This window comes from Euprymna scolopes, chromosome 40 (assembly GCF_053919585.1).
Source record: "Euprymna scolopes isolate OS-2025 chromosome 40, ASM5391958v1, whole genome shotgun sequence".
Classification (NCBI taxonomy): Eukaryota; Metazoa; Mollusca; class Cephalopoda; order Sepiida; family Sepiolidae; genus Euprymna; species Euprymna scolopes.
The window spans coordinates 15787878-15802204 of NC_136521.1; the positions used below are offsets into that span (position 1 = coordinate 15787878).

At 32.7% G+C, this 14327-nt stretch overlaps 1 protein-coding gene across 1 annotated transcript; it reads right to left on the minus strand.

The window, feature by feature from the left end:
* Positions 1-149: 149 nt before the first annotated feature.
* On the minus strand, positions 150-13356 carry LOC145265741 (S-crystallin SL20-1-like). The gene is made up of 6 exons (XM_080121795.1): positions 13163-13356; positions 9111-9206; positions 7343-7458; positions 3899-3949; positions 1922-2029; positions 150-410 (listed from the first exon to the last, which is right to left on the minus strand). Exons 1-6 carry the CDS (start codon positions 13293-13295, stop codon positions 246-248), a joined length of 669 nt encoding a protein of 222 aa, XP_079977921.1. The 5' UTR covers positions 13296-13356; the 3' UTR covers positions 150-245.
* Positions 13357-14327: the final 971 nt, after the last annotated feature.

Consider the following 14327-nt stretch of genomic DNA (forward strand, 5'->3'; position numbering starts at 1 on the left):
AATCGATATCGATGTTATACTTTGAATGCCTTATACGCCGAAGAACATTGGAGTTCCTAAGTGTAAGTAAGCCTATACAAACTATCAAAATGCATTTAAGTACATAAAAATACACAAGAACAAAGCGTTAATTTAATTGAATGATTTTTATTAAATTTGTTAGAAAAAATTTGACATTTTTTCTCGCAATTCATGTTGGCGTTGGAATTATCGGACGAGCGGGAATTTTGAGTCTGTGCTTTAATCTACCAGTTGGTGTTGGAACGACTCTTCAGGTAAGAAGAGATCTTGGGGTGTCCGGCAATGCGGGTCCTCAGAGCCATCAGCTTGGGGTAGCTGCTAAACATAGACTGGTTCTCCATGTAGGGGTTTTCCAGGCAGCAATAACACATCATGTCACACCACATCATCTGAAAAGAAAGATAAATAAATACCTTATTACAGTCTCTGAAATGGAATGGGAGTCTAATCTAATGTGTTCATAGTATTTCTCTATTTAGTCTTAGGTTTTAAGGTTTTATTTATACGATGGCTTCTTTGTTCCTTCATTAGTTAGGTGGACCTACACCATATTAAAATGAATTTTGTTGATTTTTAAGGTGTTTCTTTTTTTTCTAAATCGTGCATGTATGTGTGTTTGTGTGTGTATGTAATGGTCGCTGCTCGTTTTTTTATCGAATTTTTCTTACCTAGTCATCCATGTATAATTTGCAATCATCGTAGATCTAGGTTTGAGCTCAGTTAAGCATCAACCAAGAAAATGGTGAGACATATATTACTAGCATCGTCTCTTCTGCGAGAAATATCACAGAAGATGGAGAATACCTCGCATCCAATTGAATTTAGCAAATAACTAGCGGGAGACGTCCGGTTTAGCTTGGCTCGTAAAATACGCTTAAATATATTTTAATGCATACAAATTTCGTTTATATTATTACAAGCTAATCTATATATCTATAAAAGTGAAAATGTCTCATTGTGTGTCTGTCTGCCTTTCTTTCTGTCTGTCTGCGTACACTACTCTACCAAATAACTCTGTCAATTTTCGGTTTACAAACCCGAGATTTGACATAAGAGCTATTGAGATTTGGGAAAATCTTTTTAATCGGTTTTCGGCCAAAAATTTGTCTGTTAAGGGGTCAAAGTTCAACGATTTTATCTTTTAAACTCTACCGAAATCAAGCGCTAATTTTTGGTCTAAACACTTGAAATTTTAGATATAGGTTACTTGGACATAGGACAAACATTTTAATTCAATTAGAGCCCAAATGAACAAATGTTAAGGGTCCAAATTCGGGTCAAACATAAAACGAAATTGACGTCTGTGGTCACTATCAACTTTTTTCTATGGGAGTTAAAGAAAGCCTATTATATAGAAAGGCACTACCGTACATATTCACCCTTTTTAATATATACATATGCACATAAAGTTATGAACAGTACATAGGGACCGAGCAAAGCCGGGCATAACTGCTAATTCTTTACTAAATGTTATACCTAATATGTAGTATATTATATTATTGTACCTAATATATTGTACTAATTCCAAAAGATTAAGAAATGACTTGTGTGCCATCAGCTAGAATCGAAACCAAAACATTTAGCGGTCCGGTCACGTTCCCTACCGTTAGAGTTATCGTCAGATAGATAACGTTTTTAAAAAGTAGCTACTTCAAGCTATGAATGAATATGTCGGACAGTTGAAATCAACATTTGCGTTTCAACTTGCCGAAATATTTTGATACGCGTTATTCATACCCCCCCGCCAATATTACTTGTTATAAACCATCCGTAGTGTATGATTATTATTTTATGTTAAGTTCAGTGTTATCTTACCAGTATTTTAATATTTTATCGGTTAAATATTTACACACACACGCATATAGTGCTTTATATATAGATGATAATCTGACAAACCTACCTGGTCACCCATGAAGAATTTGTTACCACCATCGCGCATGCTCAGTGTCCTTTCCATGAAGGGCATGATACGGTTGAAGGTGTTCATGTATCTCCATTGCATGTAGTTCTGAAAGAATATGAATTAATACATCAATGACTTCTTTAATACTAAAATAGCAATCATTTAACTTATTGCTTCTAGAAAACCATCAGACACACACGGCGTGGTCTGATTATGATAGAAAATTAAAACGGTCAAATACAAGAACATATACGTTACGGGTGTGTGTTCCTTGATAGAAGCGTTGACTGAATTTGAATAAAATAACAGATACTTAATTTTGTTTGAAAACAAAAAATAAATATCTGTTTATTTTCGTAATAATACGTTGTTTTTGTTTCAAACGTATCTAATCCTTTATACCTATTTTATACAAGGATATATAGTTATAATACTCAAAAGCTTGGCGAAAAAATGCAAACAGATCTAGTCTTTGATAATCTATATTTTGTTTCTATGATATTTTAGAGAATAATATTTTTAAAATAAAAATTCCGATTGCATAAAAGTATTTAATTATGATGTTTTCGGTTACTTCCCTTTGTCTGGGCACATTTACTCCTCTTTGTGTTAAAATGTTACGTTTGTAAGAGCTTTCTTATATTTTTATATACTAAGTGTATATACACGTCCTTATTCATCCACTATTATGTAAATTTATTACATACTGTATTTATCAGACGTTGTCTGGGCGGAAGACTTGGCTTAAAGAATTAAAAATATAGCCGTGATTTTATTTTTTTTGCATAAATAGTGGTCTCACTTTAAAGTAAGGAAAATTAACCAAAACACCAGTTAAGTAGTTAAAATACTATGTAGTTACAAGGAATTCGCCACTTATTAAGGCTAGAAGTCCACCCAAGGATAAGATTTAATGACTGTAAGATCGTCACTGAGACAATAAGTGGAGTGAATGATGTAGAATTTTATTATTTTCATAATATTTGCGTTTACATAGAGAGTGTGAAAAAAGGGGGGGGGAGGTTTAATGATTGCTCAAGAGAGGGAGAGCGGTGTGCACTTACCTTGCTTACTAACAAAAAAGAGATTGTTTTGCCTTCTCTGCCTTTTTAAAGCTTTTTTTCACAGGTCAGGTGACAGTTAATCACATGACCTTTTGGTTAGTTAAAGGGAGATTCTTCCCAGTGGTCAAGTTTTTTTTCAGATGCATTTGTGGCTGGTGCCGGAAAGCTATTCTTTGATTACCTAAGCTTTGCTGGCTAGCAATTGTTAACTGACTGTCACGTCGCGGAAGGGGGCAATACTTCCGCGACTTAAGGTAGGTGCACATTGCTTCCTTTCCTCGACTGAGCAGTCATTGGATTTTAAGGGAAAATTAATTTTTTTTCACCAGAGTTGAGGAAATTGTTGACAGTGGTTGTAGTTAGACGAGTGCTTGTTGTGAATATTTTGCTTTTGGATTCGCAATAGGATAAGATTTAATGACTGTAAGATGGTCACTGTGAGAATAACGTAAGAATTGGTAGTGGAGCGAATCAAGTAGAATTTGATTATTTTGTTCATAATATTTGCGTTTACATAGAGAGTTGGAGAACTTGTTGACAGTGGTTGTAGCTAGATAAGTTCTTTTGGATTCGCAATAGCAAGTCATCAAATTGTGAATTAACGGAGGAGATGAGATTATGGTAACAAATAATTAATTAAGAAATGTGTTTAGATTTCCCATTTGTTTTTATTTTTAAAATTGGGGGTTTCTCTATGTCCACCACCAGGATTATGTAATTTTATTTTCTTATGTTTAAAGCCGTCTCATTAGGATTAGAGTATGTGACTGCATTGGTTAAGTTCAGTGCTCAGGGAGCACAGTTATTTCACCCAGCTTTCGTTAGAGTGTGATAAATTAATCATTAGCGTTAACAACATATGACGTCATATTGACGTCAGGAGTATAAGTAATAATAAAATTGTACTTACATCGTAGCTGCTTCCACTCTTGTCAGCGGTCATCTGGCCGTTGTTACCAAACTAAAAAATAGAGCGATAATATTATTTTCTTACAAGTTGAAACATTGTTATTTGAAACGAATTGGATTTATCCGGCGTTGTCAGGGTGGAAAGTTTGGGGTTTTTTTTTTAATGACGAAGTGAGATAATTAACATTTGCCATTTTAAATTCTTAACGGTAGAGAAACTTTCAATCAATTTTACATTTCTGAATTCTTGAGAGGAATGGTTATAAATGCTACAGACTTTTGTGTCTGTGAATATTATTTTTGGTAATGTTTATGTAAACAAAGCATATTAAAAAATTATATGCTACAAATAAACTACAAATGAATGTTACCGAAAGCAAAACAGGTTACATTACTATCTACCTATATAGGTTTTTCGTGGATTTAAATATATTTTAAAGCGGTCATTTACTTTAGCATAAAAGTAGTGTAAGGTCGATTGAGTTTGAACGAACAAATTGGCGGCTTCCATAAAGCTATTTGAACTCTCAATAACCGCTCGAAAGTCGAAAATTAGATAAAATACTTGTATGAAATGTGATCAATGCTGCGAAAGTTAATTGTTTTACTAAAATAATTAGCGTTTGTACTAATATTCATATAAATTTATGGAATTATGTCAATAATTTCATTTGTCATCTAAAAATTATTCTGATATGTTCTAGTTACATATTAACCATACTTTAGTGCGATATATGTTTTGCGGAATTTTTTCAGGAGACGAATTTGTACGTCTCGTTGTCTTGGTTTCTCTCAACTTGAAATGGTTTTGTCTGAAATCTAGAAAAAGTACATTATTTACTCGCCAATTTTAATTTAACGGAACGGATATATATCTATATCTATCTATCTATCTATCTATCTATCTCTCTCTCTCTCTCTCTCTCTCTATATATATATATATATATATATATATATATAGTGGAAATGGTAATTAATAAAAACTAAAGAAAGTGCTCAATACTGTTGTAGAGCAAATATACGTTTTATTTTTTATTACCGTATCTTCTGTTAAGTTACACTATTGTTTCAGCTACCCGGCCGTTTTTTTTTTGGCCGCCCGTAGCTTCCACAGACTTTTACAGAACCAAAAAATCGGCTGGGTAGCTGAAACAATAACGTAACTTAACAGAAGGATACGGTAATAAAAAATAAAAAGTATATACATATATATATATATATACTTACTTTTTTTACTACCTTCTCTGTCTTGCCTAATTTTTCTTTTTTCTGGTATTATTTGCTCTTCTTTAATGATCCCAATTATTTCATAATGACCTCTATTTTCTTCTCAATATTACTTACCTAAAAACTTCCCTTCCAAGTTTTATTATCCCATTCTTTCCTTCCTATTTATATCTTCTAAATTTCTTCCTCCAACTTGTTTTGATTATATTTAATAATTTCAAACAAAATTCAAAGGTCATTACTCTTATATATCTTACTTATCTTATTCCTTCATGCTCATTTCCAATCTAAATGGTAAGCCAGTTTTTATCTATATTTACATTTTGTATAATTCTTGCCATCCTTATCTTCTGATTAGAAGTATTTAGCTTCTAAAATTTTTGCCCTAAAAAGTTTCTTCTTTTCTCTTTTCGTTCTGATGGTATAATAACGATATACATAACTTTTATTTCTCACCTTTTTATGGTATATATGCATGTATATATATATATATATATATATATATATATATATATATATTGTTTCAAAATAGCTGAATTTGCTATTAAATAATACACAAAGAACTGATATGCCATAATATATATATATATATATATATATATATATAATTATTTTTTTACTACAATAATTATTAAATACCTACAGACACTAGTGTTTCATCCTTTCGGGAATCTTCAGTGCAGGGTGTCACGATTAATACCAGTCGAACGATTCGAACCCCGCATCACGAGACATCTCTGGATCGACTAGCGAAGACCTAATCCATTCGGCTACCATTAACCGCGTGAAATAACGTCGAATTTAAACATTTTAATTTTAAATGTTCATTTACGTCAGTCAGAGATTGATCTAATCGTTATACGATGATCTATGCATAAGAGCTAAATTGACCGACTTTAATTGAACTGAATATATATATATATATATATAGGTCAAACACTGTAGTGTTTGAATATATGATTAAGTGGCCATTTTAGTTATTTAGAGCTGCCTAAAAATTTCACCGTTCATTCATTTTTCGACCAAATTGCAAACAATTATTACAGTTTATAGGTCATCTTCTCAGCTTTATAGTGAAAAAAAGTCAATTTTCGTTCAGAGAAACAAAAGTTATGATGAATTTTCTAGTGTTCAAAATTGCAAAAATATCTAAGGCCGTGAGCGACGCTTTTTATGACTTTTCCATAGCAACATCGTCGCTCAAACAGCTACTGTCGCGAAAAGAGAAGTAACTCGTGAAATAGACAGAAGTAAAGCATAGAAGAGAGATAATTGGGGGTATTTTATTGAAAGAAGACGAGTGCCGTACATTGAATTAGATTGGATTACAATAGAAAAATGCGAGTATGAAAAGTAATATGGTTAGGCTTACACATGGAAAAGTAAAGGACTAGTTGTTTAAACTGGAAAAAAGGACAAGATATTCTAGTAAAAAATATAATAAATTTATAACTTAAAATATTGCAGCGTTAAGCATTTTTTTTAAATTAAAGTTATAACATTATATAATCACGCCTTAATGCTGCGATACTTTAAGTTGTAAATTATATTTTACTAGAATATCTTGTCTTTTACTTATTCAGTTTTAACAACTAGTCCTTTACTTTTCCATGCTCACATTTTTTCTATTATATATATATATATATATATATATATATATATATATATATATATATATATATATATATATATATTCTGTCGTATTAATACTAATAGATTATAAAAGTTTTCCTTGTTCTGTTTTCCGGCATATCAAGCCTTATTGGGTTACTTCCTGCTAATTTCAGTAATGTTGGCAAAACTATTTATGCTTTAAGTTATTTATATCGTCAAATATTTATTCATGATGTTTGGTTTGGTTGTTTTGTTTTACGGCATATCAGTTCTTTGTGTATTATTTAATAGCAAATTCAGCTATTTTGAAAAAAAAAGCTGTTAAGCTTAAAGTATTTTATATTTATAAATATATTACATGATTTTTTATTTAGTTGATATTTAATATATTGCATGACGTTTGATTTAGTTTTGTGGAGGAAAATTGTTGTTTTTATTTTTGACTTTACAGAACATGAATGAGAAGAGAGTAAAAACAAACAATACCAATTTTTGAGACATATTAGGTTTGAAAGCCAGTATCTTCAGAGAGCCTGATCTGGTCAAACTATACTACGTAATGTGTTGGCATACAGATACAGATATGACTTTGAAAATAACTCACCCTGAAGCGCCCGTTCTTCCAGTGGTAGTACCTCATGTAATCGTGCATGATTTCATAGAAGCAATCAGCGATGTAGTCACACCTCATCATGTCCATGTTATTCTTGGGGTAGAACCCTGTAATACAAAATTAAAATATTACGAAATGGCAAGTTATCCGATACGCACAATTATTAATAATATATTAAAAAATGCTTCGAAAAAATTGATTTTCCTGATGAAGATTCAGTTATGAATCGAAATATCGAATTAAATTTTAATAAATACATATGTTTGTTTATTAAAAGAGATTCTGCACTTGTTTGGCTTTAAACCGTAATTTTAAAAGTCTGTATTATAATATCAACAGCGCTTACTATCATCAGTGAATGTTCTATTATTTATTAATGATTAAATAAAAAATATTAATCAACTAAACAGCAATATTTTTTGTGACATCAGTAAAAAGGAAATTTTTGCTTCTAAACTCTATTACGCAGAAAGAAAACTTCTATGAAATTGAATTTAATGAATAAATTTAACGTGATTAAGGAAGTAACGTAAAAGAAGGAAGACGAAACGAATTACGGAATTGATTAATTAAGAAATTCAAACTAAATTAAAGAAATCTGAATAATGCAAAAACGTAACAAATCAACAACGAGCGAATAATTTAGTAAAGATAATTTTCACTATTTTTTAAAAATTTAAGCTGCACATATACGTTTGAGAGAACTTATCCCTACTTGTGTTGAATTTTTACTAGGTGAAAAATAATATTGTATGATATGAGCAATCAAAGAATAAATTAGATTCAAAATTTGGTAATGACCCACAACAATTACAACCGCATTAAAATAAGAGGAGAAACACTCTACTCAGTAATGCATCTATTACTACACATGTCACGAATAAATTTTAAAATGCCTGTTTATAAAATAGTGTTAGCTTTAAAATTAAAGAATTACGTTTGTTTATTGTGATACACTATTGAATAACAAGATACAAAACTATTAGTCACTTGGAAAGTAATTGAATATACAATATAATAACTGTTTAAGGTTTCTCCGTATAAATAATGGTTGGTTGGTTGGTTGTTGTTTTTTACGGCATATCAACCTTTTTCAGGTTATTTAATGCCGAATCTAGTTATTTTGAGAAACGATTTTTAATGGAGTATATATATATATATTTTAAAGTCAGATTCTATTCAACCCATAGGTGGGACCTTAACAGGTACTACCAATCCGAGTCAGAGTGGGCCTGGGAGCAATGGCAATTAAAGGGTGGCTCCACACTCCCTAAGGCCCGCAAGGTGGGGCCTCACCATCGGATATAGTTTTAGGTCATATCCAGGACCTCGTATAAATAAACTCTGCACCAAACAAATATGGAAGGTATAACAGATAATATAAATTCAACTACAAATAAACTGAAGATTGTAGATGATTCAATTTTTCTTAGTTTTCTATTATTCTAATTATATTATTTGTTCTATGAATTATTTTTTCAAAAGTCTATAGAAAAATAAAGATAATAATGATGAATTACAATTGTATTCTAACCTTATTAAATCTCTTTGTCATTTAATGTATATAGTCAAAGCATAAAACTAATATTTGCAGGAGTACCATACAAAAGTGAATAAACGTATTGTATTGCTATCCAATTTATATGAATATGTTTTATTTTATCATTCAGCAGTGTAGTAAACATTAATGGAAATAAAATGTGTGATAAAAAACGAATGAAAGAGATTAAATATTAGATATGATTCGATTAATACTTACCATATTCACGGGCGAGGTATCTGGCAATAGCCATAGTCTCTGGCATTCTGTGGCCACCTTCCATTTCCAAGACGGGGACCGTCATGCAAGGCATATCTAAAAGTACAGTATATTTTATTATATTAGGAAATGTAGTATGTCCCCCTACGGATATCTCTATCTCTGCTATTATATAAACATCTCTTAATATCATTAGAGCAGACGTTTTTGGACAATTAAATAAAATTAAACAAACGACTTATCAAATTTTATGTTTACAAATTTATTATATTTTATAAAAGAAAAAGAAAACATGCACACACGATATGATTTGGAAATCTTAGGTAGGACGACCCCCGATGTGCCTGAGGCTTTGACGTGAATGAGAACTTTAGCTAGGGTCAAGGATAGACTAGCAAAGGTACAGTGATGAGAATGACCATAGTCACTTCCTCCCCAATTTTTGAGTGGCCTTGTTCCTAAATTTTGTTGTTTTTTGCTCTGTAATTACATTGAGCGTCTTAAATAAGGATTAGTATATATTATAAGACAATATATTTACACACACACACGCACACACACACACACACACACACACACACATATATATGTATGTATGTAAATGAATGCTCTAGGTTTCTTACAGTCTGATGAGTGAACGTTCTTTATGAAGCTCTCTATAGAATACATGATTTGTATATTTTATATATTCTGTATATTTTATTTCATTTTACTTCAGTCGGAATTCTCAGAAACCAAGGGTCTCATTTCACGGCGCTTACACTTGATCCTTATATGAGATACACAGATATTTGAATATTTCGATTAAAATCCTATTTTACTTCTCAAACATTGAATTATTAAAAAAGCTGAGAACATTATTTTCCTCTCCTAAACTGACCATTTGCATATGCTATCGTATATCGCATCTGTGGTATTTATGTCTTATTGGATTTCATCTTGTAAAGTGGCGTATCACTTAAGGAAAATGCAGCATTTTTCGTCTAAGCCTAGTTTTGGTTGGTTATAGGACGGATGTCTTATTTGGGCGGCGGATACTATGTTATGTGGAATATTTAATCTGGGTTTACTTGTAGAGAAAACATCCCAATGTCTTCTTGTCTTGATCAACCTATGTCTAGAGATGCATTAGAAACTCGAGAACAGTGTGTACGTATTCATATTCTTTTCTATGCATTATATATTCCTCTGTATTTTTTTTTCATTTTTCCTAAACTTTTTTTTCTAGAAGATGGGACATCCAACAAGATGTCTGACATTTACCCCTATTTTAGTGAGTCCAACCAAGAGATCTTTTCAGGATTCTAGCCGTCCCTTTCAGTGCAATCGTTTGTATTGTATGTATTTCACTTGCACTTGGTTCAATGAAGACGTGTATGATAAATCAATTCTTATTGGTTAGTTTTCTTAAGTCTAGGGATGTTTTGAGAGATGTGTAGCTAACAAGTATTTCCTGGTAGACAAATATAAGTAATGCATTCGAATACAGTATATATATATATATATATATATATATATATATATATATATATATATATATATATTAGCAACAAGTCATTACTAAAGTAGTCTGAATTAATACGACCTAGTTAATTCTTTTTTCTGATTTCTTTGGATATCTTTTCCATTCGCCGACTAGTCTTTTTATATCAGCTGGCATGTTTTATAAAATGGCGCCTAAAAGTTGTTGTTCAGCTATTTTCTGCTCAAGCGCTTTCTATCCACTGCTGGTCGGGGGTATTTTCGCTTTCTATTCATGCGTCCGATTATCATTAGGAGCGATTGTTGTTGTTTCATTTCCTTTTCCTTTGAAGCTTGGTGTATTTATAGTTTTTTTTATTGCTTAAAGATGAATGCAGGATGGTTAGGGGCGAATTATTAGTTTTTTTTATTTCGATTTTCTTATTTTGTAATTTATTTATTTAGTTTCGTATTTTTTTTATTAAATATTGTTAATACATTTGTCCTGGTGTTAAATGAGATTTGGTTAAAAGGAGGCTGCAGTTTTTTGATAAGTATTTCCTGGTAGACAAATATAAGTAATGCATTCGAATACAGTATATATATATATATATATATATATATATATATATATATATATATATATATATATATATATATTTCTACCAGGAAATACTTGTTAGCTAAACATCTCTCAAAACAATAAAATAGATGTCAATTTTTGAAATGTATCCGTTTTAAAGTTGACGACTTTAGTCGACAGGATGATATAATTTGATTTTAGAGTAATTCATTTTACAATGTGTAACCCATATATTATTTTTACCTTAGCGAAATGAGATTATTTAGCAATTGTTATCGGACGAGCTCAATATTTCGATGGGCGAACGAAATAATTTAGCGTATTGTGATGCAGATGAAAATATAAATCTAAAAGTTAAACGTCTATTCGCTCATTATTAAGTTAAGAAATTAGGAAGTTTTATCGAATGTTCCGCTAGATTGGCAGACAAGCAGTAGGATCTAAGCGATTCCCCAAAAAGTCGCGTGTGCATCGGTTCATTCTATGGCTGCGAACAATGAATATTTTATAGCATATTGAAGGGTCACAAGAGCAGAATTGAAAACGTTTTTCAATTTTTCCACTCAAAACTAGGCATAGTGCCACTTTAGTATAGAAGACTACTATCGGGGACATAAGATACAGGGATATTATGTAAGGAGATGAGCAGAAAGACGTCTGTTAACATTACACTTGAAATTCTGCATGTCAGTACAGTTGGAAAAGCAGAGTCTCAGAAGGGAGTTCCAAAGTATAGCAGTTATGGAGTGGAAGGCTTTCTTACATCTAGGGATCTATACTGTGTAGGGGCGGGATTTAGATGCTTGTTGGGTTTGTCGCGGATATTTACACCGAGGGGGTACATGTGCTTGGAGTTAGTCGGAGGATTCATCATTAAACATCATTCACGAGAAACACCCGTCTGGCTGAAACTACTCTCAATAATTTTCCCCACTCTTTATCTGTGCCTAAATCCAAACGTAGATTCCACGAGCAAAGCTTCTTTCTTAGAACTGCACGCCAGTGGAACTCTCTTCCGTTTGCCTGTTTCCCATCTGACTACAACTTGGACGTCTTCAAGTCCAACATAAACAAACTCCTGACAAACGGCCCCCTTAAGTAAGACACTCTATCAAAACCCTCAATACTAATGATTACTACAATACTATCTCATTGATTACTGTACACGCAATAACCCTTATCCCTGAGTGGTCTTCGGGTCTTGATAAGTGGTGACCCCCATGTAAAAAAAAACTTGTAGAATGGGCAGAGAGATGCACCATTTCGACGATGGACCTATCCGGTTGGCCACTCTTTTGGAACCCTGTCCAAGAGTCAGAGACTTAGCAGATGACCAATCCAAAATGTGACAACAATACTCTATACATGGGCGAATGGTGGCCTTATAGAGATACAGGATAATTTCCGGCATGAGTAACTTTCTAGCATGGTAGAGGGAGTCCAGTTTCTTTGCAGCGGACTTGGCAATGCTCTCAATGTATCTGTTCCCTAGGAACTTTAGGCCGGGGAGTTTAAAAGAAGTACTATCAGGTGATGTGTCTTTGGTCATTGCTATTTGTGGTAGGAAGGTTTCTTGTAATTATTGAAGAAAACAAGCTTAGTCTAAGCAGAAGTGAACGTGGCCATCTATTTATGTTCCCATTCCACAACAGATTGGAGGACTTCCTTTAGTTTTTCTTAGTTTCTTTGGTTTCAGTAAATTCTCATAAAAGTGTCTAGTAAATTCTTATAAAACTTATTTCTAATGAAAGACGCAACTGTTTTTAAGGGACATCGCCCCGGAAAAGGCGTAAAGCTATTTCACATAAGATACTAATGTGACCGAAAGATAACTATTAGCTCAAGTCTGCAGAAAACCGAGCCTATAGGAAGGAGGAAAACAGTCAGCAGAAAATTTTATCAGATTAATCGCTAATAATTAATATACATTCAAACGAAAAGCGACATACCGATGGAGTAATCATTTTAAAATAAAGCATGGACGTATCCAACGTAAACTGCCACATACCTTTCTTCAATTTCTCCCATTCGTTGAACTCGAACCTCTTGTCCATGTATTTTTGACCGGCAGCGGCAAACATCATACGAAGAATCTCGGCGCGACCGCGGCCATTGAAGTAATAGAGAGTGTAGTTAGGCATGGTGCACGATGGATGTGGTCTTAGTGGTTCACAGAAGACGAGTACAGAACGAGATGATGCGTCTTAGTTACAAGTCGCGTCTACATGTCGATACAGTTTAAGCTGGAAATTTATAGCCAAAATGTGACTCATTTTTCTTTTGTTCGCCGCCCAAATAACGGTTAACCAAATGTAATTCCTGGTGCGACAATACAACAATCGCACCAATTGCAATTTCTGCGACGTAATTGTGCAGCAGTCAAAGACAAAGTGCAAAAGAAACAAGAGCCAAGCAAAATTTAATTGTACAACACAAGAAAACAAAACACTAAATTAAATTATATCGTAATTAAATCGTACTACAGAGTAAATAATAGCATTACTGGCTCCAAATAATCTATCTGTATATCTATACAAGTGAACGTGTCTGTGTGTCTGTCTATGTGTCTGTGTGTCTGTCTGTCTATCTGTCTGTCTGTGTGTCTGTGTACATTTCACTACGCTATGACGCTGTCAATTTTTAGTCTACAAACTCGAAATATGATATACATGGTACTGAGATTTGGGAAAATCGATGTGATCGGTTTCGGCCTTAAATTTGGCTGTTAAGGGATCAAAGTTCAACGATTTGACCTTTGAGAACTCTACCAAACTCCTCCGACAATTTTGGGTCTGAACACTTGAAATTTTAGATATCGGTTCTTTGGACATGGATCTAACATAATAACATGATTTGAGCCGAAAACAATAAATATTAAGAGGGTAAAAATAGGGGTGAAATTTAAAGAAATTGTCCTCTGCGGTCGCTACCAAATTACTCAGACAATTTCTGGTTTAAACATTTGAAATTTGGCATAAAAGGTAATCAGAAATAGGGGAAGCTTTTTCATCGGTTTGGGTTGAAACGTTTTAGTTACCCATATATACATGTATCTATGTATATGTTTGCTTGTCTGCCCAACACTTTCGGCAGAGGCGACGGATTTTACCAAGATCAGTATCGTTTTAAAGTTCGACGTTTCATACGACAAATATCGAAAAATTGGCTAAAAA